This window comes from Columba livia, chromosome Z (assembly GCF_036013475.1).
Source record: "Columba livia isolate bColLiv1 breed racing homer chromosome Z, bColLiv1.pat.W.v2, whole genome shotgun sequence".
In the NCBI taxonomy this organism is placed as follows: Eukaryota; Metazoa; Chordata; class Aves; order Columbiformes; family Columbidae; genus Columba; species Columba livia.
In genome coordinates this window covers 38,162,552-38,187,530 of record NC_088642.1, presented here as the reverse complement: position 1 = coordinate 38,187,530, position 24,979 = coordinate 38,162,552, and the positions used below count along the sequence as shown (strand labels likewise).

The window sequence follows — 24,979 nt, the reverse complement described above, 5'->3', positions numbered from 1 at the left end:
TTACTGTTCTCTCAAACTTCAGTATTACTCAGCGTAAGTGAGGAAATACTTAATTACTGAATGAGAAAATAGAAGTTTTACCCTAAAAAATTAACTTTTAACTTGCTCCACAGTACAGAACAGGCTGTGGAAAATGAAACCCCATATACTACCAGGACAAATTTACAAGAAATGGAAGTTACATATACTATAGTATATAGAGAGTATGATATGTAGTTTTTTTGTGATCTAGAGAAGACTGACAGTTTAATTCTTTTTTATTTCAAAAATATATTCCTGGTATTTGAAAGGGATATATGTAATATCCACACTAGACGTCTCAGCCCAGCCCCAAAGTTTGCACCAAATCATTTCTATATTATTGACTGGAGAAATGGGATAATAAAAATCCCATGCAGCAGAGTGCACAGCAATCTGACTAACCTATAAGTTCTGAAACTATATTTATTGGATAGAAACTAGAAATGGAGCTAAGAAGTACCACCAGTAACCTATCAATGAATTGTGCCTGCTTATAGCTCAGCTCCAAATTACAGTCTGTCCTAAGCAATTATTTGGAATGTCCAGACATTCAGTTTTCCATGGAAATTCTCTGTTTTAGTCTAAACCCAAAAAATACTTTTGCAATATCAAACAAATATAATTCAAAGGAGGCTTGAAGTTGTCCTTGGCAAATTTGGTTCATCAGTAGATTAGAACATTCAGTATAGATTGTGTTGATGCATGTCAGTAAGACTTGAAAAATGAGAAAAAAACTAAAGCAATGTGAGGAAATTGAGTAGTTTTTAAAAGTCTGGGATATCTAAATATGTCAACTTGAAACCCCCATACTTTAGCTGAATTCAAAGCCACTGCTCGTTAGCATCCCATTTCTGGAAAAAGCCTCAGATTTGTACAGATATGAAATGTAACTACAAGTAATCTATCTTACAGATTGGGCCTTGAAAGTTCTCTAAGTCAGAAATGGTTGGGAAAGATGACCCCATGCCTAAATTTCTACATCAGAGTATTTTATGTAGAAGATCTGCTGATGACAGCATCCTAACTGAATTCTTCATCTCCTTCGCTCTCTTAAAAAAAAATGATAACAAAAAAAAAAAAACAAAGATGAAAGAATTTTACAATTAATCAAATGGTATGACTGAAATAAAAAAGATTGTCCATTTCACATTTCAGAAGGGCAAAGTTTCATTAAGTTCACATCACCTTTTACTTTGTATGCTTAAATTTGCATTATATGCAGCTTTAGATGTTGTACTATGAAAAACAGCATATATGGTTTACTCATGCACTTTTTAGAAGAAGCTGGCAAATTATTAACGTACACAGAACTTGGACAATACTCATTCCACAAACAAAATTCATTCATTAGAGGATAAACACAAGCAAATTGATTAAGACAGAAATACATACATGATATGAAGGGCTTCTTGAATTTTAAGTATTTGGCTTCCAGATTTTTAATAATGCTTCCATTTTTATATTTAACAAATATATTTGATCCAATTATGGAAAAACAAATCAGTAATTACAGTGAAAAAAGACATTGAAAGTCTCTATTCACTTTTTCTTTGTTATGATTTTACTTAATTTTGGTGGGCTTTCACAATACTCCTTGGGAAAAAAACAATCAGACTATTCTTCCATATCATATTTGAACATGCCAAAAAGAAAATCTCCAAATCTATTATTTACAAGTAAGCAATATGTTAGTTTTCATTACCCAGAACTTCCAGGCGAATAAGCACAGCCCAAATGAACCATGAAAGTGGTATGACTTCTTCATTTTACATCTAACTGAAAACAGAGAAGTGCACAACACTGTGCACTTCCTTTAGTATCTGAATGTGTGTAATGTGGCTAATAGGTTTATACAACTGGCATGGTTTGTACCTTATTGTTTGACAGACAGCCTATCACATACTTTCCTAAGATTAGCTTCTAAATCTGAAAACAAAGTTCATTTTAAATGTCTCAAATTATTTCTCAAACCACAGTCCCTGATCTGCTTTCAGTATTCTCTGTTAGGTAGTGAAAGGCTACAGGCTTTTGCTTACAAGATAGCTTCTTGGTAGATAAACTGCATATCACATAGTCTTTTGGGTTTCCAGCTTCATGAGAAATGCTGAGCTGAGGTGCTCATGCTGAGCACAGCATGAGTGAAATGAACAGGCCCACTCATGTAATCTGCTATCCTCTCCTCCTACTCTCAAATTCATATGCACAAATAACATTGGCAGAAGAGGTCCATAGAAGCTTATACTGATTAAGAAAAAATGCACAAACTTAACTGTCATGCATTTCAAGATGAGGCACAAGGACTTCTAACACTAAGAATGACAGAATCAGGACTCAAGTAAGAGGTTTAATTACGCAGAAGACATGGTCACCATTCTTCAAAAGGTGCTGCAAACTAGGGGTTCAAAATTAGGAGAAAATACAGAAACTGGAAGTGTCGATGGCATGTATTTTTCTTTGAAAATGAAAATTAAAAACTCGTAATTTTGGATGACATTTTACTCCTTCTAAAATGATTGTAGTGAAATATTTTGGTTTCAGCAGCGTATTTTATCATAGTGCATATACAGTCTGGTGACAATTCACACTAGCATTATGTTGCTAGCTTTGACAATGTAGCTACCTCAAACAAGTACTAATCTAAGCTCTTTATTTTCAACAGAGCCGTCTGAGCAGCAAAAACTGCTTGAAATTCAGCAACATTTCTCACTGTTCCAGAATGACCTGTTTCGCACTAGAATGAACCAGTGAATTTATACATATAAACAACTATCTGCAGACAATGCTTTTCAGAACACAGACAGAAAGAAGCCAAAAAGGGTTAAGGTACTAAAGCCTAATTAAAGAATAGCTTAGTTTTCAACTGTCTGAAGTGAAAAATGAAAGTCGTGGTGCCCTTCTTCATTGATTTCATCTAATATGATTTTTAGAATAATTTTAATTACTTGTCTTAAGCAATTAACACACATAAATGAAAACACAAAATGAGATTTTGAGCTAATGTAACAGTATTGTGCCTTCCACAACAACTTATAGTACTAAGTTGGAACAAAATAAACTTATTATTCAATATGTCTTTCTGAGAATGCTGTAATTATCTGAAGTATCAAAACACATGTATTTTCTGAACATGAAAAAAGCCAAAGTCTGTATATGTTCACAGATTTGAATAAAAAGTGTTTAAAAGATGGTTTAGAGCTATGCTAAAATGTTAGATTTACTCTTAAAATAAGCATTGTTTCTACCTCTATTTTCAATTTATTTCTTAAGATAAAAACCTTTTCTAGAAAGGAAAAAAAAAATAAAAATTACCTGTAGGTATTTTAAAGCAGCACAAATATAAGCTTCAATTCAGCCTGGATTATATGTTTTAAAAATGCATTATATAGTTCCCAACAAACAGCTTTAGCCAAGATATACTCAGCTAATTTTAAAGAACTATGAAATCTCATCATATGAAGACTGAAAATTTCTTAAAAGTAACAACAACAACAACCACCAAAACCAAGCAACCAAAAAAAACCCACCAAACAAACAAGGAAAAAACAAAACAAACCAAACCAAAAACCACCAAACCACTCACACAGAAAAATACTTTATCCCAAGGATGCAAAACCAGATGACCCTAAATTTGATCCAATGTCTTACACAAATATCTTAGTTGTACTCTTATCATAGAAAATCACCCGTGATTATCTGTTAATATTGTTTCAATCAAAGTCTCTTAGTTACATCGTGCTTCTTCGCAAAGATTCTGTATTGAATAGTAAATACAACAATTCTCATTAACTAAAGCCAAATGAGAAGGCCAGTTAATTGATTTTCTGTTTGTTCCTACTGTAGCAAATAGTCAACGATAAACCTAACGGAAGAGTTGGCACTTCATGATGCAACTACAAATTTGTCAATTTTTGACTACCCCACCTCTAAGAAACCGTACAATTGCTTATTGGCTTATTGTGCCCTTTAAATATTTGCTGGCATCACAACCTTTACAATTTGCTTACTTTCAAGATGCTTTCACTTGTTAGTGAGTCATTCCATTGCATTAAGTTCGAAACTATTTAAGGTCTTTGATTTTAAAATTACTACAAAATCAGTATGAAAATTAATGGAAATTAAATATAAATCATCATTTGTCATAACTGAATTTCATTGAAGTACAACCATACACACATCACTAAACATTTGACTGAAGCAAATTAGTCAAGAAAATAATTTTCTAGTCTGTAATAGGAAATAAAGCTGTTATAATCAAAACTCCACAATTCTTACTATATGCTTAAGTAAGACAGAAACACATTAAAGCTAGTCATATATACACTTGTTTTGTAGAAGACAGAAATTCAGAAAGGTATCCAATATGTAGTACTAACAAGTAGCCAGTATACAACTGTAAAAGAATTTTTGTGTCTGTTGAAACCTGGAGCTTGGATCTGCTGTGATTTTGACTGGATGTGCAGAGTCTGAAAGTGTGCTACTGGTAAGTTTCTGAACAGTGCTCATACAGGTACAGCTATTCAAGAGAAACACACAGGCTGTGGGAAGAGTACAAGGAGCCATAATAGTTTCGTTTGTGCTTAGAACATAAAACTTCTTATCTCTAATGCCTGCTACAAGGAGCACAGCAGTATGGGATACTGTTTAACTTACTTTACCACATAACCTAACACGGTTTCCAGGAACACTGTACTTCAAAAAGCAGTCATATACTCTCAACTCCATTCAGGTACTTCCTTGTCCCTTCTTAAATTCCCAGTTGTACACAGGTTTCATGATGTCTTATTGAAATTAGAGTTTGAAGTCAATATCCCACATTTAACACTGCTGAAAAATTATGGTACTGAGTTCAAGTGACAGCAAAAGACAGTAATATTGTTCACACATCTGGGTTTTTTGTCTTTTGTTTTTGTTTTTCCCTTTCGGCTGGGGATAATGTAAGAAGACTACACAAAGGAGGGAACACTAAAGCACAAAATTCTGTGTTATGAAATTTTCTCATAATCTAGAGAAGGATAATACTCTAACCTGATTACAAATAATGACCTAGTGGCTTTCACTTGTTATTTTTTCTTAGCAGATTTCACAAGTTTGGTCATTTTACAAATAAATAAAAATGATTCCAAGACTACAAATGTACCCTCTAGTAGAGGGGTGTAAGATGTAACTACTCCTACATTTATACAGTCCTAAAATTACATTCAGCCCTTTGAAGGCAACCACAAGGCTGACGTGGCCCCCAGCAAAAATGAATTTGACACCCCTGCTCCAGTATGAAAATCAAACTGTAATCATTCCATTTAATCTGTAGCATGTAAGATAAAGAATCTAAGCTTAAAATTTGCTCTGTAGCACCTACAGAAACTCCATGATTATAAGAGATTCTTCCTGCTCTGACAGAAGGTGGGAAAAATCAACAAATTTATGAGAACTTAAGACGTGGGCTTTTTGCAAGTTCAGCATTTGGAAGACACTCACAAAAAAGAAGGTCGTTCTTGACATACTTGTTTTCTATGACTTCCTGCAATCACTTGAGGGAGCTTTAAACTGAAAATTAAGTAAATGGGGAAAGACACCTTCATTTACTGTATGTGAAGACAAGGGACAAAGTAAGCTTAAAAAAAGATTGGAAAATACAAGATAGGAAATGGGCCAACATTGCAAAGACGCAATATAGAACTACAGACATTACTGGAAGAAACATGGGCCAAATGCTTAAGAAAACAGAACTAGGAGTAGCGGACACTCTGGAATTACAGAAACACATTCATACATTGATCTTCTGGTTCAATTGGGCAAGAAATCAGGAAAGCACAATGTTTAATTTCATCCTTGTTCAGCAAAGCACTGAATTAAGCACTTGACTATAAGTTACTGCATTCACATTAAAGCTTGCTTGCTTTGCTAAACAGGAATATTTTCCTGCACTGAGAACTATCCAAACTGGTTTGAATTTCTTCAATATGACATAGCAGTGCATTACAGGAGACCAGAGAAGATCTTCAAATGGAACTTTGGGAACTGGGCATAAAATACATGAATAAAGCTATTGTCTTGTACAACTCCTCTCCAGTATTGGGGGAAAAAACAGACTTGACAACCTATGTTTAGTGCAGAAAAATAGAGGTAATTGTAACTCCCATAAATTAAAAATCCACACTTATCTTCATCAGCAAGCTTAGTGGAAAAGATAAAAGAAAACAAATTGCTTTTTGTGACACTTTCTTTTCAATATTGAGGAAGGTACCGCTGAAAATTCAGTGCTGGAAAACATAGTGCAATGCCTCCATCTGTAAGCTAAGCAGTTTCTGCTGCAGAACGTTTACCACGTTTTTACTCTACCTAACTACTAGAATACTAAAGCTGTCATTGTAAACCTAAAACCTACTTATTAGTCCATTACAGTTCTTTATCTCAGAAAAAAATCTCTCTATAAAGTATTAAATACATAATGTCTTAATTCAGTGCATTCTATCATTCGATCAATCTTATAGTTCTTTCATCTATTCTTGTTAGCTCCATTTACCTTGGTTTTGAACCACCTAATTCATTAGCTGGCATATGACATATTGTCCTGGATAAAATTTTTCAATAAATACATGTGAAACCTAGAACTCATTTAAAGTAGTCTGAAGTATAATGTTGTCTGCTACTCCACTTCGTGGGAACATTCAAAGGAGAAGGGGCAAAAGACATGATGAATTATTGAGTGATGTGTCAACAGTGTGGTCTGAGTTGACAGAAGATGCTTACTTATTCTCTCCCCCTCTAGAAAGTGAGCCTCTGTTTCTGTTTCCATATGATGACCAAGTTTATTATTTTGTTTCCTCTTCATTAATATGAAAGTGCCTTCTCTGTTTCATCTCAGGTCAACATGGCAAAAGTATTTAAAGGAATCAGGCAAGTGTACAGATGCAAGTCTTTCTGTTTGTGTGACAGTACTTAGGTTTACATTTAATATTGTGGGTTCTATATGTACCCGCTGAGTCCTTTCTACCTTATATTATTTTCTATTGGTCCTCCTCGACTGTACAGAACACTTTTAGTATATCTACATTCTATTCTAGATTCTTTAATCCTGTCAGGGTGTCATATTGATTCTCTTTGAAATGAGACATATGTGTAGCAACAGGTAACTACAGGAAGAACACATCAACCCTAATACCAAAGACTCCAGTCTCCACGCTCTACAGCACAGGACTCAGCTAAGCTTGCTTTTGAATTCCTGATGTTTGTATTGCCCTTGAAAGGAGCATTTTGAAAACAGTATATCACTCTGATGTACGGAAAAGGCACTGAACTTATTTGCATGGAAATCCCTATGCAATTCAAATGCTATGATATTATTAAGAGAATTAAATACTTCGTATATACGCACGCAAATCCACTCACACAATAGCACATATATATATATATATATATATATATATGCAATGCATGCCACTACCTGAGAACTTTTTTCTTGGCATGGGCAAAAGATTCCGTTAATTAGTAATTGTTCCTTTTTTTTTTTTTTATTTTCACACCCTGACAAAACTTTATGTGTTTCCTGACAACAGAGCAAAGGAATGGCTTTAGTAATGAAGCTTGAACGTGTTAAAAAGAGAAGGCATCATTTGCTCCCTACACACACACGCGATATATTTATTCGCTTAAGCAGATCATCTACTGAGAACAACTGTTTGGCAATATAAGGGTTTGTGGTTTGTTAGCAGAACTATGAGGTCTTTATGTGGTAAACATCAATGCCCTCAGTGGGCAAGGAATAATTGCATAGTGTCTCTTGTCCCAAAATACCTTTTATAATCTTTTGAGCACAATAGCATACATAAATCTAGTTTGTGTTAAAACTCTATTAACAAAACAACTGTAAGGGTCTTTTCCATCCTAAAATATTATTGTATAATAATATTCTGGCTACATAACCAGCTTTGTATGAAAACATGTTGCAAAAAAGCTTTAGGAGGTGTAAACATTCAGGCAGTAATGTATATAATTCTCAGAGGAAAATATATTTCCCAGTCTCATTCTTCTATTCCACATAAGAGTGGCAAACTAAAGAATATAAAATTCTAAATCTTTTGTGTGTGTCAATTATACTGTACGTAAGTCCCTGAGTCATATTTACAAGACAAAGAACTGAAAACATTATTCCACTTGCTGACAACACAAAATCTAGCCAATATACACTTAGAAAGCTCATTGTTTTTAAAAACTGTAAATACTCTTTTCCCACAGATGTAGCTCATTCAGGAAACTGTCCCAGCTATAGTGGTCTATTATATTGGTTAATATCTTGAGGGAAAAACAAAACAAAACAAAACAACAACAAAAAAAAAAACCCTGCACATAATACTACTAGTCAATGCTCATTTATAAGTCAGTACACTCACTGCCATTTTATTTTTACAGTCTGATAAAGATGTTTTCAGTGCTCTCCCTATGAACAGTATTGTTTATATAGACTAGTAAAAAACATCTGACCTAAATGCCCACACACGTGGCACTAAAGAAAATGAACCCCTGTCAAGGGGTTCAAAGAAAATGTAGAAAGAGTTGCCACTATATGAACAAGCGTACAGCTCTCAAAAATGAGACACTATTACCCCTCATGCTCACCTTTTGTAAAATAGTCACGTACTCATAAAAGCTGGCTGGCCTTAGCACCGGAAGATTTTGTCTAGCTATGAAAAGAAACAGAAAAGTGTCCAAAAGAAGAAATACATAGTTTTCTGATGCCATTCTACATTTCAAATGAGCTCCCACTCAACTTCCTGTGATTAATAAAAATAAGCTGAAATACTCAAGAATATAAAATTGAGTCCCAAACACCAAACAAAGAAATCTCACACACAGAGACATTTATATAAAAGTTTGATAAATCTGCCTCAGGAAATCCAGCACCTCATGTAGCAGACAAGGTGATAGCTCTCAATATTCCTCCTGCAGCAAGTGGAATATTCTTTCTTCTTGGAAAGAAATGGGATGAAGTACGTTTGCTGAGAGGAACCTCATGCAGTTCAACAAGGACAAGTGCAAAGTTCTGTACCTGGGGAGGAACAACCCCAGGCACTAGTACAGGTTTGGCAGAAAATCACCTGTGGATCCTAGTGGACACGAAGTTGAACAGGAGCCAACAATGTGCTCCTACAGCAAAGAATGCTGTGCTGCATTAGGAGGACTGTTGCCAGCAAGCTGAGGGAGGTGAACCTTTCCCTCTATTCAGCACTGGTGAGACAACACCTGGAATACTGTGTCCAGTTCTGGGCTCCCCAGTAGAAGGTAGATATGAGCACACTGGTGAGAATCCTGCAAAGGGCCATGAAGATGATGAAGGAACAGGAGCATCTCTCCTATGAGGAAAAGCAGGGAGAGCTGGGACTTTTCAGCCTGGAGAAGAGAAGGCTCAGGGGAATCTTATCAATGTATATAAGCACGTGAAGGGAGGGTGCAAAGAAGGCAGAGCCAGGCTCTTTTCAGTGGTGAGAAGGGGAAGCAAAAAGACAGGCAGGGATGTACAATGATCATCTTGTTAAACTGCCTGACCACTTCAGGGCTGACCAAAAGCTGAAGTATGTAATTAAGGGCATTGGTCAAATGCCTCTTAAACACTGACAGGCTTGAGGTATTGACCACCTTTCTAAGAAGCCTTTTCCAGTGTTTGACCACCCTCTTGGTAAAAAAATGATTCCTAATGTCTGAGACATTAGACCATTCCTAGGTGTCCTGTCACTGGATTCCAGGCAGAAGAACTCAGCATCTCCATCTCCACGTCCCCTCCTCAGGAAGCTGTAGAGAGCAATGAGGTTACCTCTCAGCGTCCTTTTCTCCAAAGCAGACAAACCCAGAGTCCCCAGTTGCTCCTCACAGGACATGCCTTCCTCCCCTTCCACCCTGCCCTCCTCTGGGGGCATCCAAGGACCTTCACATCCTTCGTAAATTGTGGGGCCCAGAACGGCACACCATACTGAAGTTGAGGCTGCACCAACGCTAAGTACAGTGGGACAACCAGTTCTTTTGACTGGCTGAAGAAAATAGAGAGACAGAGATGCACATGCCTCTCGATTTTCTTCAGCCACCCTTCTGAATTTATCCAACATGGTTCACATTTCTCACTGGCTGCTTTCCAGAGCATCAGACACGGAAGGACGACACCATGAGAAATTATACATGGGAAACTGTGGCTGTAACCAAACATGTCCTCTTTCTGCTTTGCAAGCACATATCACTGTGGTTGGCTTCAAATAATGTCAAAGTCAGACTCAGATTATGGAATAAAGAGCAGTAAGGCAATTATTTTGCCAGACATGGCATCTGGTTTGAAAACCTTCTGTGCTGAAAAAAATTGTTGAAAGTATGCATGGAGTTCCAGTTGATCATTTTTAAATGTTGAGACTAGAGATACTTCAAAAACTCTCTCCAATTCATGCAGGCTCTAGTGAAATCCAGCAGGACTCAGTGCAGTACATTGACAGAATAGAAACAGAAATAAATAGGCCTTGGCAGAAACTGCTGTTTCTCTCAATCTATTGTTTACAGAAAGATGCAACACAGAAAATTTCCAGGAAAGTTTGCTGATGTAAAGCTGAAAAGCACTAGTGAAATTCTCATCTAAAGATCTGTCATGGTGACCACGAAGAAACCTCTGTGTTTGCTCTTCAATAATTATGCCTGCCTACTTCTGAGATGTAGCTAGACATATGTTACCACATAAATGCAGAGCACCTTGCATGCTAATATGAACCAAAGATCCTTGGTGTGGGATACCAGTTCTCAGGCCTCACAATGCAACTACTTAAATCTTATATTAACAAAGATAAGCCTTTGGCTATGGAGTCCAGATCTGCATGTTTAAGGCTGATATTTGAGGGTTAACCAAGTACCCAATTTGAAAAATATTTCAAAAAATCTCTGCCATAGATTGGCAGAGGTACATCTCAATACTCAGGTAAGAAAAACTTCCATTCTTCATCTGAGGCTTGCTGCCAACACAGTGACTTTGCCAACAACTCTTGGGGTTCTTGAGTCTCTAAAAAGAAGTATCCTGGAGTGACAGTAGTCATGAGACACCATAAACCAGGAACATAGCTATTACATATTATAGACCCAGAAAGGCCCATGCTCATCTGAAAAAGAAAACTGGACATAGCAGAAACAAAATAGGTGGCCACTAGACAAGAATATTGCTTGGAACAGTAACACACAAGCTCAATCTTAAATCAAAAGTAGTTAAGAGCATATCTATAAAACCTTTTTGTCATGTCTTCACAGTATGCACGTATTTGTTTTGTTAGTAAAAGAAATAAAAGCCTGATACACTCAAAACTGAACTGTCATTATGTGAAAGATCTGGCATTCTTTTAGAAAGTTTTCTTCTTGTGCCATAAAGTAACTATGGAGAAGCTATGCAGAAGTTAGGGATAGTGTTTTGGTTTGCTTGTGGGTTTTTTTGTTTGTTTGGGTTTTTTTGTGTGTGCTTTTGTTTATGTTTTTTATTGCTTTTGTTTGTGTTGTTGCTGTTTAGTTTTTTGTTTGTTTCTTTGCCATTTTTTTGTTGGTTGGTTGGTTGATTTGGGTTTTTTTTAGGGGGTTGTGTTTGTTTCATTTTGTGTGTTTTGGTTTGTTTTTGTTTGTTTGTTTGTTTTAAGTCTTATTATGAAGATACACGACAGAAGTTCTTACATCCTAAAGCAGGAGCAAGACAATCCTGCTAAAGAAGTAAAAAAATTCCTTTAGGTGCTTCCCAAATACATACTTGTCAGCCACAGACTTAGTTATTACAGTATTACAAGAGCTCTGATGTACAAGCAATGAGAAAATAGTTTCACCCAGTTGGTACTGGATATACCTTCTATCTTGTAACTGCAGATGTAAAGAGTTGGACATTTGCAGCTGAACTAGCTTGGTCACTGCTTTATTATAAAAGCAACAGCACTGTAAAATAAATGGATAATTGAAAGGGTTAATATCACACTGACTTCAGTTTGCCACTTTTTCATTATTTGTCCTGAAGCAATTAGTATTCCAATATTAAAAAAAAAAAAAAAAATCTTCTTGTGGTTGTCATCTCACTCATAAAATTTCAAATGCAGTAAAAGTCTACAAAGCAGAGCTGAAAATCATGCATAGTGTTATTCCAGTACATTTTTAAAATTTAATGAGATGTTGATCCCTGATATAACTTGTTAAAAGAAGAAACAGGGCGACACTTCAGTACACAGCTGATGATGATTCCAAAAAGAAGCTTCAGAATATGAAGTCATACATTCAGTAAAACATTTAAAATTATATATTATTTAAGGGACAAAACATAGAAATATTATTTTCACAAAACGCATAATTAAATAATACCAGAGCAATGATCATTTCTGCATCCATGTTTAATTATGATAATTTAAGACACACTCTCCAGTTCATCTGGAGAGTTTCCTGGATGAATCACATCTCTACTGTAAAACTTAAAAGCTATTTTGAAAAAATCCACTTACCAATACAAAGAAATATAAATGTAGGATTTACTTTTTCATTACACAACATCTATGATGGGTGATATTTGCTGTGTGACAAATATCTTAACACTGAACTAGATTTGCAACCAGTAAGGATTCACTTATACACTGATCCCCTAGAATCCATGCAAAGTTTTCAGTGGAGTCCCACAGACATGTTACTGCCTGTGCTGGAAAAACCACAAGCTGGAAGAACTTCAAGAGCTGGCAGTAAAACGTATCATGTACTGTAAGACTGTCAACCACAGACATGCAAGCCTTCAGCTTTCTAACACATGCAACGTAAGGCACAACCTGGCAATCATTTACAATCAATTGTAGCAGTTTCTCAATAAAAATATACTGGGACATCATCATAGACACTGATATATTTTGGAATTACTTTGGCATTGCCAGATTAGAGAAAGAAAAATGGAGTCAGAGTATCTGATTTCCTTCGATATTAGAATTAGTTATTTCCAGTTATCTGTGCCAAAAGAAACATGGCTTTCATTGAGAGGCTGCTATCTATTTAATTTAGTGATTCTCCTCAATTTTGAACAAGGTTTCTTATGAATTGACCATTTTTTAGTACTAAGCAAAACAGTGTCTTCAGTCTTGCATTGTAATTTAGCAGATACTCAAAAGGAAGACCACAACATAAACTTTTATAACAATTTAGTCAGCCTGCAGTTGCATAGCTTTTCAATTACTCTTACTTTAGACTTTCAAACATAATCATTTTTTCTCTTGTATGTCAAGATTACACAAGCCTAGAGACTGATTTTGGTTGAAAAAGCAAGAATTCTGTATTTTTTCAAAGCTAGCAATGATATCATCTGAGAGAGAGAAACTGGAATTCAGACCTGAAAAAGCACAACTTAAATGGGTTTCCACCTCATATGCAGCCTTCATTCACTTTGGAAGCAAGATGCCAAAGAATGGGTCTAAAACGGTGGTATTGTCAATGCAAACAAGCACTACAAAACGCTGATGTCATGACTGTTATGGCAAGATATTACACACTCCCAAGTAAAATTTCATATTGTAACATATTTGAATGAACACAAAGATGTCAAAATGGTCTCTTCCACACACAGCGTTTCCAAAGGATCCAAGTGACCACGTAGCCTTAATCAAATTTTTTGAGAAAGTTTAAGACAGCAAGTGTTAGATCTATGGTTCTCAAAATCAGTGCAATGTCTGTTATGCTTATTGAAGTAGTACAATTTGTGCAAAAAAGTGAAAGAAATCAGGCACTGATGCACATAAATGATTACTTTTTCATATAACTTAGCTGAAATCACAAACAAATACATCAACATGGACAAAAAAAATATATCCTAAAATACTGATTGTGACTACATAAAAAGACTAATATCAGTTTCCCTTGTACTAGCCACTAAAAATCAATGTTTCTAACTACATTTCACAAATCCTTTTCACCAGTGTCTCAGCCTAGGTTTGCTGGAAGAGTTTGGTCTAATCCATAAGCACACTAATACAACCTCAATAGACAATGTGACCCTGTCACATATTCATTATGCAACTGCCTGAGTTAGAATTACTAAGCTAAGCTACCAATGGTTAGAAGATCCACAACATCAAGATACTCTGATGAGTCTGTTTTCAAAACAGTGAGCAACACAAAATCTACACGGTTGCAGATGATGGAGGGGAACAATAAAAATAAATTTAGTAGAGAGGAGAAAGCAGTATTATTTTTGAATTGTATAAGGAGGTACTTCGAAGAATAGTGCTATTAAAAGGGATAAAAAGAATATCAGACAAGGGACGAATTCTGCATGTGAAAAATTGCATGTGTGAAAATGAAGAAGCTGGAAAAGTGTTGAAACACAAACTTGAATACAGGATGTGAATGTTAATCAACTGAGGGAAGTTTATTTAAATTACTACTCAAGAAATCCTCCTCAGCTCAAAACAGTAACTAGTCATGAAATACAGAAAGATCACAAAGTTCTGGAGGTTGATGCAACAGCAGAGAACTTTATAGGTCATCTTCATGCACAAATTTAGAGAAGGGAAAGCAAGGAGAAAACAATATTGCATTATGAGGCAGAGAAAAAAAAAAGGTATGAACAGCAGCAGAAGCATAAGAAAAGAAATCACAACATCAGATACCTGAGGTCAATAAAAAGTGCAGGAAGGATGACAGGAAAGCTCATAGCCTGCACCTAATCCAATGGCAACATGAGTCAAAGTCAGCTTTGTGAAGATATAGGCACCGCAATTTCCCAAGTGAGTGTGAAAATATTTGATGCAACTGCAATATGTACTGACATAGAAATCTCATATTTTGAAAGAAACTCTGGCTATAGAGAGGCACCTGAGAGCATTTTTTTTATTTTTTTTTTTTTAATTGTGGTTGTACATGTACACAGAAATAAATTATTTGGGACAAGCATTACACACAAACAGTGAAGGATATGCTAGCTCTATGAACCATTCAGAACCACGGTTAAGCCATTTCATAAGTTGCACTGAGTCTGATTATGACCTCTATCAGTCTTGATCTCCACTGTAGGAGCAATATGTGACCAGTAGAGGAAGAAGAATTTAACAAGACAGGTGAATTCCAGGTATAAAACGTGAAGACAAAGGAAACTACACACTGTACTTATTCTAGAATAAGCATCTTGTTTGTTGGCAGAGCCTTAGAGTTTGAGTATGTGATAAAGGTGTTTACTTTGAATCTTCTGTCTCCTTTTTTGGAGGCTGCACAGTATTCCTGCACTTTGCAGCATGCTTGATGTTTATTTACGTAATTCACAGCTCAACATGCTTTTTATATGAAAAAAAAAAACAAAAACAAAAACAGCAAGTTCCAAGACTACATATGAAAAAAAATCAATCCTAGAGTAAAAAAATCTGTGAGAGGGACTTATGAAAAACAATTATTAGACCCTTTTAATGCTCTCTGGAGACAGCCGGTTTATATGGTGATTCTAATAACATCAGTGAATAACCTGTTTTGTTCAGACTCTTTACCACCTTATTAATGCAGCCTAATTAATGCAGTTGGGCTTACAGTCCTCCTCTGTCTCTTATCACCTCCTTTCCTTTCTATCATCTTCTGTTGATAATGTTCTGGTGACCGGGAAGAGAGGAAAAAATTCAATTTAGAGTTAGAATCATAGACTCAAAGGACCATTTTGGTTGGAAGAGACTCTTAAGATCTCCAAGTCCAACCTAACTCTAAACCATGTCCCTAAGAACCTCGTCTAAATACCTTTTAAACACCTCCAGGGATGGTGATTCCAACACTTCCGCGGGCAGCCTGTTCCAATGCCTGGCAAACCTTTCTGTGAAGAAGATTTTCCTAATACCCAACCTGAACCTTCCTTGGTGCAACTTCAGGCCATTTCCTCTTGTCTTCATTTGCCTCACAACATCCTCATAGGCAAGCTCAGGAAGTGTGGGTCAGATGAATGCACGGTGAGATGGATCACGAACTGCTGGATAGCAGAACTCAGAGACTTGTGATCAATGGTGCTGAGTCTGTTTGGAGGCCTGTAGCTAGTGGCATTCCCCAGGGGTCAGTATTAGGTCCAGTCCTGTTCAACCTGTTCATCAATGACCTGGATGAAGAGGCTGAGTGCACCCTCAGCAAGTTTGCTGACACACCAGAAGGCTGTGCTGCCATTCAGTGAGATATGGACAGGCTGCAGGACTGGGCAGAAAAGAACTTGATGAAGTTCAACAAGTGCAAGTGTAGGGAGGAATAACATAAGGCACCAAGTATGTCCATAAGCAGAAGGTGAGGATTTAAAACAAAATACTTCATTTGTTTTGATTTTTGTTTTGTTTTAATTTCCCTTTTTTTATTTAGGAAAGCATATACATCCAGAAACCCTACTAAAAGCATTCACACCTTGACAATTTGATGTCAAGTATCTCCTCTTCAAATATGCTCTCACAAATTACTTAAGTTACTTGACTTCTTTCCCAAATTTCTTTCTTTTCCCATGAGAAAAACTCAAATCTGAATATGTTAAACACACAGCTCAAATCAAAAGATTACATAAGACATGGCTTGCATAAAACATGAAACAGAATCATTATTATAGACAGTAAAAAAGGTAGAATCTCACATTTAAGTTGTTGCAGCCATAGTATAGTACAAACCATTCAAGAAGGCTCTTCAATAAAACATGAAGGGCTTATGACATTTTGCCTGGCTCAACATGTAATCTTTTAAAAGCTCTTTAGGTTAATTATATCTAAATACCTTTTTCTTTTTTTCCTGAGACATTAGAGAAGCATCACACAATATGTAAAGAAAAAACATGGTCTATTTCATGTCCTGCTAATATTCTAAGGCTTTAACAATAATTGCACATATGTACTGTGAACCAGAATTTATGAGGCTAATCACTGCCTAAAGCATACATTTTATATGAGACTTTCTTCAAAGGTTACTATACGTTATGTAATACCCACTATAGTAATGCTTTCAGTTACATCAAAAAAGAAAAAAAAATGACCGGATATGAGGAGAAATAAAATTATTTACATGTATTCTTGCCCAATTTTGGCAGCCACATGAGAGTCCAAGGGAAACTGAAGGCATCTGTTCTAGGGCACCACGCTACATTACAAAAAAGAGTCAGAAAATGGGTAGAAACCAATCTGGATTTACCAATGAAAAAGAGATAGGAGTTTGGTACAATATTTTTATTTACAAAATACTTCCAGAAATACTAAGAATTTGCATGCAGCAGATATGTAAAAATTGTGAATAGTTTTCAGGAATAGTAGTAAAATGAAATTTGCCATTCTGTACCTCTAACCAATTCTGTATTCACTTACCTTTGTGGCACAGTACCAACAGTTAATGAGTTCGCATTCTTTTCCTCCCAAAATACACTATTATGGGCTTTCTGAACTAGCTGTTAGTATTTGGAACAACATTCAATGAGCTTATCTTAAGACAAAGAAATCAGTCATGATAAATTTGTGCGGCTACCAAATTCCTGATATAAATGGCAAGCAGTCCTAAAGCATTTATGACACACAAAGATCCTACAAAACAATTCCTGTTTCTCAGGATTTTCAAGCATCAGCAGAGTTTATAATAATGAAATCATTACAGTAAATCAATTTGAAATTTATTAGCTATCTTCATCTGCACTTGTCTGCAAGGGGAACAACCCCTTTGCAATGGTACAGAGGACAGCAAAATGAGCATAAGCCAGCAGCGCAGCTAGGCAGCAAAGAACAACGACAGTATCCCTACACACTCATCTGGGGCTGGAGCACAGGTCCTGTGAGGAGGGGCCGAGGGAGAGGGGCATTTTCAGCCTGGAGGAAAGGTCATTTGGGGGAACATCAAGTAGCTTTCCTGTACCTACAAGGTCATCAATCAGAGAAAGCAAGGCTCTCAACAGGAATTCATGCTGGGAGAATGGGAAAAAAGTGTAAGTTGAAACAAGAGTTTCAATGTGGGTGTCTTCTTTGGACTTTTTTTTCCCCATGAGGACAGTCAAGCAGTGACACAGATTGCCCAGAAAGGTTGTGCAGACCACATACTTGGAGACTTTGATAACTGACTGTCCTGGTTTGATCTCACACATGATCCTGCTGTGAGCAGGAGGTTCAACTAGAGACTTCCTGAGGTTGAGGCTAAATGATCCTGTTACAATTGTATTGTATACTAGAGAGCCAGTGATTTATGGAAAACTGAAGATATTGTCAGTTCAACCTAAAAATGAAAAAAAGAAGCAGCAGACTCGCTCTCCTTTGTGATTCATTCTAAGATACCATAATTATGTAAAATTTAATTTCAGATTTAAATGTGTATTTCCAAATACAATTCTTCAATTCCTATTTATAGATTTTAAAATCTCACAGTTATTTTAAAAATCTTCTACATCTTCTACATCTGCTTTGCAAGTCAAATGCCTTTGAATCTTACTGAAAGATTAGAGAAACATATTCTTTTATTTTAAAAAATATTAATATGTGAACTGTTTGTCACACTGTGATGTTATCATTTTTAAGGGTATATGCCAAGGTGAATAAACGTCCTTCACATTACTCCTTTTCAACAAATGCTGTTTTGTCACAATATTCAGATAGTAACTTGAGTTCACTTTACTCTTCATAATCCTTAAATCTGTTTCAGAATGACTGCTCTCAAAGGTGCAACTCCTTCCCCATTGTGTCCTTATATTCTGCATTCTTTACTTCTAAATATACAATTTTGTAAATGGCTACACTGAAATGCATTTTTCTCAGCATGGGCTTAGTTCACAAAAATAATCCACACAGCTTGGTATCAACAGTCTATCTTCACTATTACTTACCACTTTCTTCCTTCTGCATCATACACAGATTTTACCAGTAGTAATTTTATATACACCTAAAAAATACATATATAAATAATGACTGACTGTTGATCTCTCACCAGTCTCCTTCAGTATATGACACAAACCTAGGTTCTAAATCAGAAAGCAAAATGCATGGAAAAAAATAAAAGTAAGATTATAAAGTAAAAGAAAGATTATATTCACTTCACTGTGAAGGATATAAAAATTACATTTATAAATATGAGCTAGACTATTCTTCAAATTTATGAATAAATAACTATTTCAAACTCTCTATTCCATTGCTTGAGAGAGAGAAAAAATAAAAAGTGATTGGACAACCAAGGAAGCATAAAGAAGAAACTTACCAAGCAATCAAGTGTTATGTCCCTTGAAAGGGAATACCATAGCTACAAATCTCAACCTCTGTTAAGTATATAACAGATAACTATTCCTTTTTTTTGGGGAACCACAACACAAATGAAAAATGAATCTAGTAAATATTTAATCTATAAAATGTCGTTTTTATAAGTAAATGATACTACATTCTACTTCACTTAGACTTTTTTCAATATAGGAAAAGAATCCTTCACAACTACAAATGTTAGGATTTTGATGTATGGTATCAGATTCTGAAACTTTAAGATAGATAATCAAATTATTAGATATTGAAATATAGCCACTTCTGGTTTTCTTAAATTCAGTTCCCAATTTAAAGGATGAATGATTTCTCTCCATTTCAGCTGTGCTTTGTAGATAAAACAATAAATATTTGTGATCTTCTAATCATTAGCCTTTATACTATAAAAGAAGAAATGGACTCATTGAGAGTTTAAATGAGTTAAGCTAAAAGAGACAGTAACAGTAAATCCTATAATAGCGCTCAACCCTGTTACTATATTCACAGGACCATACAGTTTCCCAAAATCTCACCAACTCTTAATTTTATTTTTAAACCTATTATGCAAATAAAAACATAATGTTTTCTTCCTTCTCTTAAGTATAAAGCTTATTCTGCTTGTAATACAGGATGATGTTAAAATATCTCTTAGGTACTTGCTACTTAGTGTGAAATTAAATTAAAAGTCTACGATTCAACTACTCTTTCAGAACTTTTGAGCATACATTATTTAATTAATAACATTTAGCAAAAAGCGTGGATCAAACTTGAAATACTGAATATCACACACAACACCGTTTCAGCTTGCTAATTTCAGTGTCTCAATCCATTGATACTCCTTAAAAGTCCAGTACTCTGGTCTGTGTACCAAGAGCACAAGACAAGCACTGAAGGTGTCCAGGCTGTACGTTGTTGTGGATCCTCAGAAACACACTTATAAGTAAAGGAAAATTATTTTACAAGGTCTATCAAAGCCCCCCAAAAAACAAATACCCTACATACTCTGACCTTTCAAAGGTTATGAAATCAATTAAATGGCTTCCATCTTGTCCCTTGTTTTCCATAAAATAGAGAAGTGCAAAGATCATAGTGCCTCCAAACCCTGGCACGACTCTTCTCCCTGCAACTGTTTTTCAATAGCTTCCTGCTGAAAGCAATAAGCTTTATCTGCCAGTATGCTGAAGTCCATAACCAGACGATAACACAGACATAGGGTGAATGGGACAAACAGTTGCAACTTCACTTACAACATAAATTAATACAAATATAAATATTTAGACATAGAACCTGGCACTACATATGATCAGTTTATTCTTTCTTTTGGAAAAGAACCAGGAGGCTCAAGTCTGACAAGACCTTCACTCCACTCCCACTTCACAACCACAATGTCTGCAAGTCTGAGGCATAGCTCCTAGTAACATCAGCTTAATTAGAGCTCACCATTTCATCAAATGTGTTACCAAAAAAATCAAAACAAAGCCATAAACACAACCAAAAAAAGATGCTATACAGTGGTACATAGAGAATCGAAAAAGAGATCATCATGGTCCAACTAACTGATTTGGCCTTTCAAGAGAATATCCCCATAAACCCCCAAAAGGAAGTGATCAATAATCACTGAATGGCAAAAATGTTGTTTGAAAACTCAACAGATGATGGGATGCTAACATAACTCCAAAGCTTGCTCTAACCAATTATAGCAAGGTAAGGCTGTCCACGAACCTATGGAGGGCCTGGTAAGATGCAGTCAGTCAGATGACATATGATCTGAAGCTCTACAAGAAATAGCAGCTGTACAGCCATTCTGTCATGTGTATTCTTTTCAATTATGCCAATCTACACACCTGGATTAAAAAAAAATATCAGCTGACTTACATCTCCTATTCTTCTGAGCCCAGCTGTAAGTAGCTGTCTATGCCTTTGCCTTTTCTTACTGTTCTATATCCTCTTTCTAAATATCATGCCTTGGTATTTGCTGTTTTGCCTTATAGGTATTTTGGATACCTCCAGTCCTATGGATACTTCCGCAAACATCTCCATCACATCGACAGAGAGAACGTATGCCAAAAGCAATCTACCTTTCAAATGAATATTTCCTATGTTCATATTTCATATGTTCCTATCATATCTTAACAAAATAACTCTTTGAAGGCCTAATTGAGAGATTAAGTCAATTTCTAGATCGCTTTTTTATTAACTTTGATTCAATGTTCCAATTTGACATATACAGCTCTGTTAGGTGTTGACAACCTAGCAAAACAACCTGTAGCCTGACACAGTGAGAATCCTTCTGAGGTATGATGAAAGAATCAGCTTTTCTCTTAGTGTATTTCCAGGCATGTGGATTAACAATTGGCTTATCTGGAGAAAAACTATTTCATCATTATGTTCCAACAATGCAGAAATTTGTTTTTCATATTTTTATATCTTGACTAATCAATTTTGAAGACAAGAAATTAGGACTTCAAATGTAAAAATATTTAATCATAGATTGCTGTATCATTTTATGTTCCTCTACTGAACTCTTCACAAACAAAACAAATAATAACTTCAATACCAACCTTAACCTTGATTATAACAGTCAGACTTTAAAAGACATTTTTTCTGTTTCCACTGAACTGGTTCTCATTTCTGTATTCTTGCCACTCAAAAACCTATCCACTTTGGTGCAAATACTTTTAAATTATTTGTAATATTATGAAACTTTTAGTGTTCTTCCCTTTCTGAACATTTTCTTAAAATTAATTTATTCCATGCTAATTATTTGAATAAGAACAGGATTTGCAGATAAGTTATTACCACACACTGACCATTTTTGAACCTTTTTTTGAATAAAAAATGGTCTCAACAATATCTTAGTGCAAAAAACATTTACAAGACAACCTACAGAAACATAACCTCACTTCATGTAACTGTTTGGAGTGTACTCACACTGAACTATGCTGGTAACTGATCTGTTTTGTGTGTGTATCCTGGAGGGGATCAAGGGTGAAAGAAAGAGAGTAGGGAAAGGAAAGAAAGAAGCAGTGTCATGGTTACGATAATGCTGTCTTTTTTGATATATACTACATAAAAATTAAATATTTCAATATTTGACAGTACCATTCATTATAAACACTTTTGTCTGGCCATATTACCAAGATTCAAAATTTTGAGTATATGATAATCTAGATACTTGTTGTAACTCTGTAGCCATTTCAGATTATGCAAGTTCAATACAAAAGTTAGAGAGGTCTCAAAGTCTTCATAAGTATGAAAGAAACAGTCCTTCTAACAATGCAACATAAGCTTATATTTCCATTATATGAGTCTCCATATCAATGTCACCTTGCTGTGTAAAGTAGGAATCTGAATTAGAATTTGCACTGCATTACTAAATGCTGTTCTTTCATTCAGATGGATTTAATGAAACATTCAGTAACCTTTACTGTTTAATTTTTAATTAAATTTACTACTCACATATTTAGCATTTTATTATTAATCAAGAGCTGCTTGGTTGTTTTCATCCCATAGACTCTCATTTAGGGAGTAGTGCATTACTGGACGTTCGTGTTCCTAACATCACCTGCATAATATTGCCTTAATGGTGTGTAAAAGATTGCATTAACACCAAAACACACACACACACAAATAACAGCAAATATCACAGAGGGGAGAAAAAATAGACTAGCTAATTTATTATATATTTCTTTACATTTCAAAATATTGCATACATCTAATACCCTTGTGTAATAACATAGTAAGTCTTTGCGAGGTTTATTATTTATCATTTTTATGTACTAAATCTGACAGCAGGTGAAGACGACTGTGTCTTCAGTTATACGAAGCTAAAATAATGACTTAAAGACAATAAGAGTGGCTCTATTAAACCATTCATCCCCTTTACCAAGGAAAAAACAACTTTATCAAATCATATTGCATATTTTAATGTGTAAGTAAATTGTTTTTCCTAGTCTTTATTGCTCCTACTCCCTACTGCATCCTCTGTGCAACCATGGAATAGACAAACAAAAGGTTTATTATGCACCTACTAAGAAGAAACCATGTTCTTCATTTTTATTGCCTTCACCTGAAAAAGTCTTCCTAAAAGCTGCATAAGAGACAGACAACACTGGTAAACACTGTACTGCTGGAAAACATTCAACTTTTTATTCTCAAGCTCCCGTTTATTGATGACAAATTTTTCTCTAACAGAACTTGAACCCACAAGACCACTTCCCATTATTCCTATGTTTGTACCAAGCTCTTCCACATCAAAAAATGTCAGTCTGCACCACTATGATCAGAAGACTGACTGCAAGAGCTGATCTAAACTTAATCTGGCAGAGCAACAAGAGATTAAAAATACCCCATAAAGCTGCAGAGAACAGCAAACTCATTTTATATTGCCCACCCACATGCAGCTAAACTTGACCAAGTTAGAGGTGGCTGCAGTAGTCAGTCACACCAATATGGAGACAGTATTGCCACTGCAGATAACAGCCAAAAATGCAGAAACAGGATTTGTAAAAGCGTCAGAATAGCAGACTACAAAGGCATTTGTTCATTATGCCTGAATGTGCTCCTGGGCAATAACTCTTCCCATGAACAAACTAGCAAAGTGAAAAAGAGAAAGAACACATCAAAAGCAGGCCACTTTGTTAATCGTACTAGAAGACAGGACAGAAAGACAGCATACTGGCCAGTCACAAGGGCTGCAGTTTCATTTAATATTTGTATTGACAAGGTTCATTTATTTTGTCATGCTTGCTTATCACCTTGCCTCTTATCACTTAAGAGTAAATATAGTAACACCGATTCCTTATAAAAGTTGTAAGTATTCCACACTAGATAATAATCTTAGGGAGAGTAGCTAAAACAGAGCATTTGCAATTTTAACAAGTATCTCCTAATCACTTGTTGAAGTTGATGCCAACAAAACTATAGCAGCTACAAGCTACAGATTTTGTCCTGTCACCCATTGTGTGTTAACTATGTGAAAACAGAAGGGTCAAATCGCAATCTAGCACATCCATTTCTATTCATTAAAGTAGCAATGTTTTACTGTACACAAATCTCGAGAAACAGGCAACAATGAAAGAATATGCAATTAACAGACAATATTGAAGGTTATCTCTACTCAGCAGCAGCAGCAAGTGCCTGTAATAGAGCAAGTCTGCTGTAATTCCAAGAAAGATAAGATTTATATACCCTAGCAAACATGTTATACACTGACGAACAGCATAAAATTGACATAATGGTTCTTTAGGGCTATAAGTGTGTTTTCTTTCATAGTTCAATTGACAATGACTAGACTGACCTTTTCTTTATAATTGCAACTACAGTCAAGCAATTAGACAAATCATCACCTCTATCATTTCCCACACGTATTAAATAAAAAGCAAAAGTATGGGATTCTCAATCATCTCTTCATGCTGATGTTAAGCAGAACAGCATTTCACAGTTGCACTCATGAGTGAAAGCTGGAATGAAAAAAAGTCTTAAATCATACACTACAATCAAAAGTTACAAATATGTTAGAAATACTCTACATAATCCAATCTCCTAAAAACTCTGCTCTAAATGAACACTTGTGTCCTCCACTATTACCATAATAGACCATTTTTTTCCTGGCAATTCATACTTCCACTTTTCCTTTGGCTCACTTAAAGCCCATTTCGTAAGTAGTAAAATGAGTATCTAGTTTTATATGGATACAGTCTAAACCACGTGTGCATGTCAAGAAGACTTAGCAATTCCTAACAGTT

General features: G+C 35.5%; 1 protein-coding gene across 2 annotated transcripts in view; it reads right to left on the bottom strand.

Annotated features, from left to right (window-relative positions):
- Positions 1–24,979, bottom strand: part of FBXL17 (F-box and leucine rich repeat protein 17) — a 295,611-nt gene that overhangs the window by 153,879 nt on the left and 116,753 nt on the right. Inside the window, exon 7 of one of the 2 annotated variants that reach the window (XM_065046667.1) lies at positions 1,649–24,694. The exons of the other annotated variant lie outside the window; for it this stretch is intronic. Within the exon in view, the coding sequence (XP_064902739.1) occupies positions 24,682–24,694 (13 nt within the window). The 3' untranslated portion in view covers positions 1,649–24,681. Of the gene's footprint in view, positions 1–1,648; positions 24,695–24,979 lie in introns of those variants that run through there. 2 annotated transcript variants of the gene reach the window in all.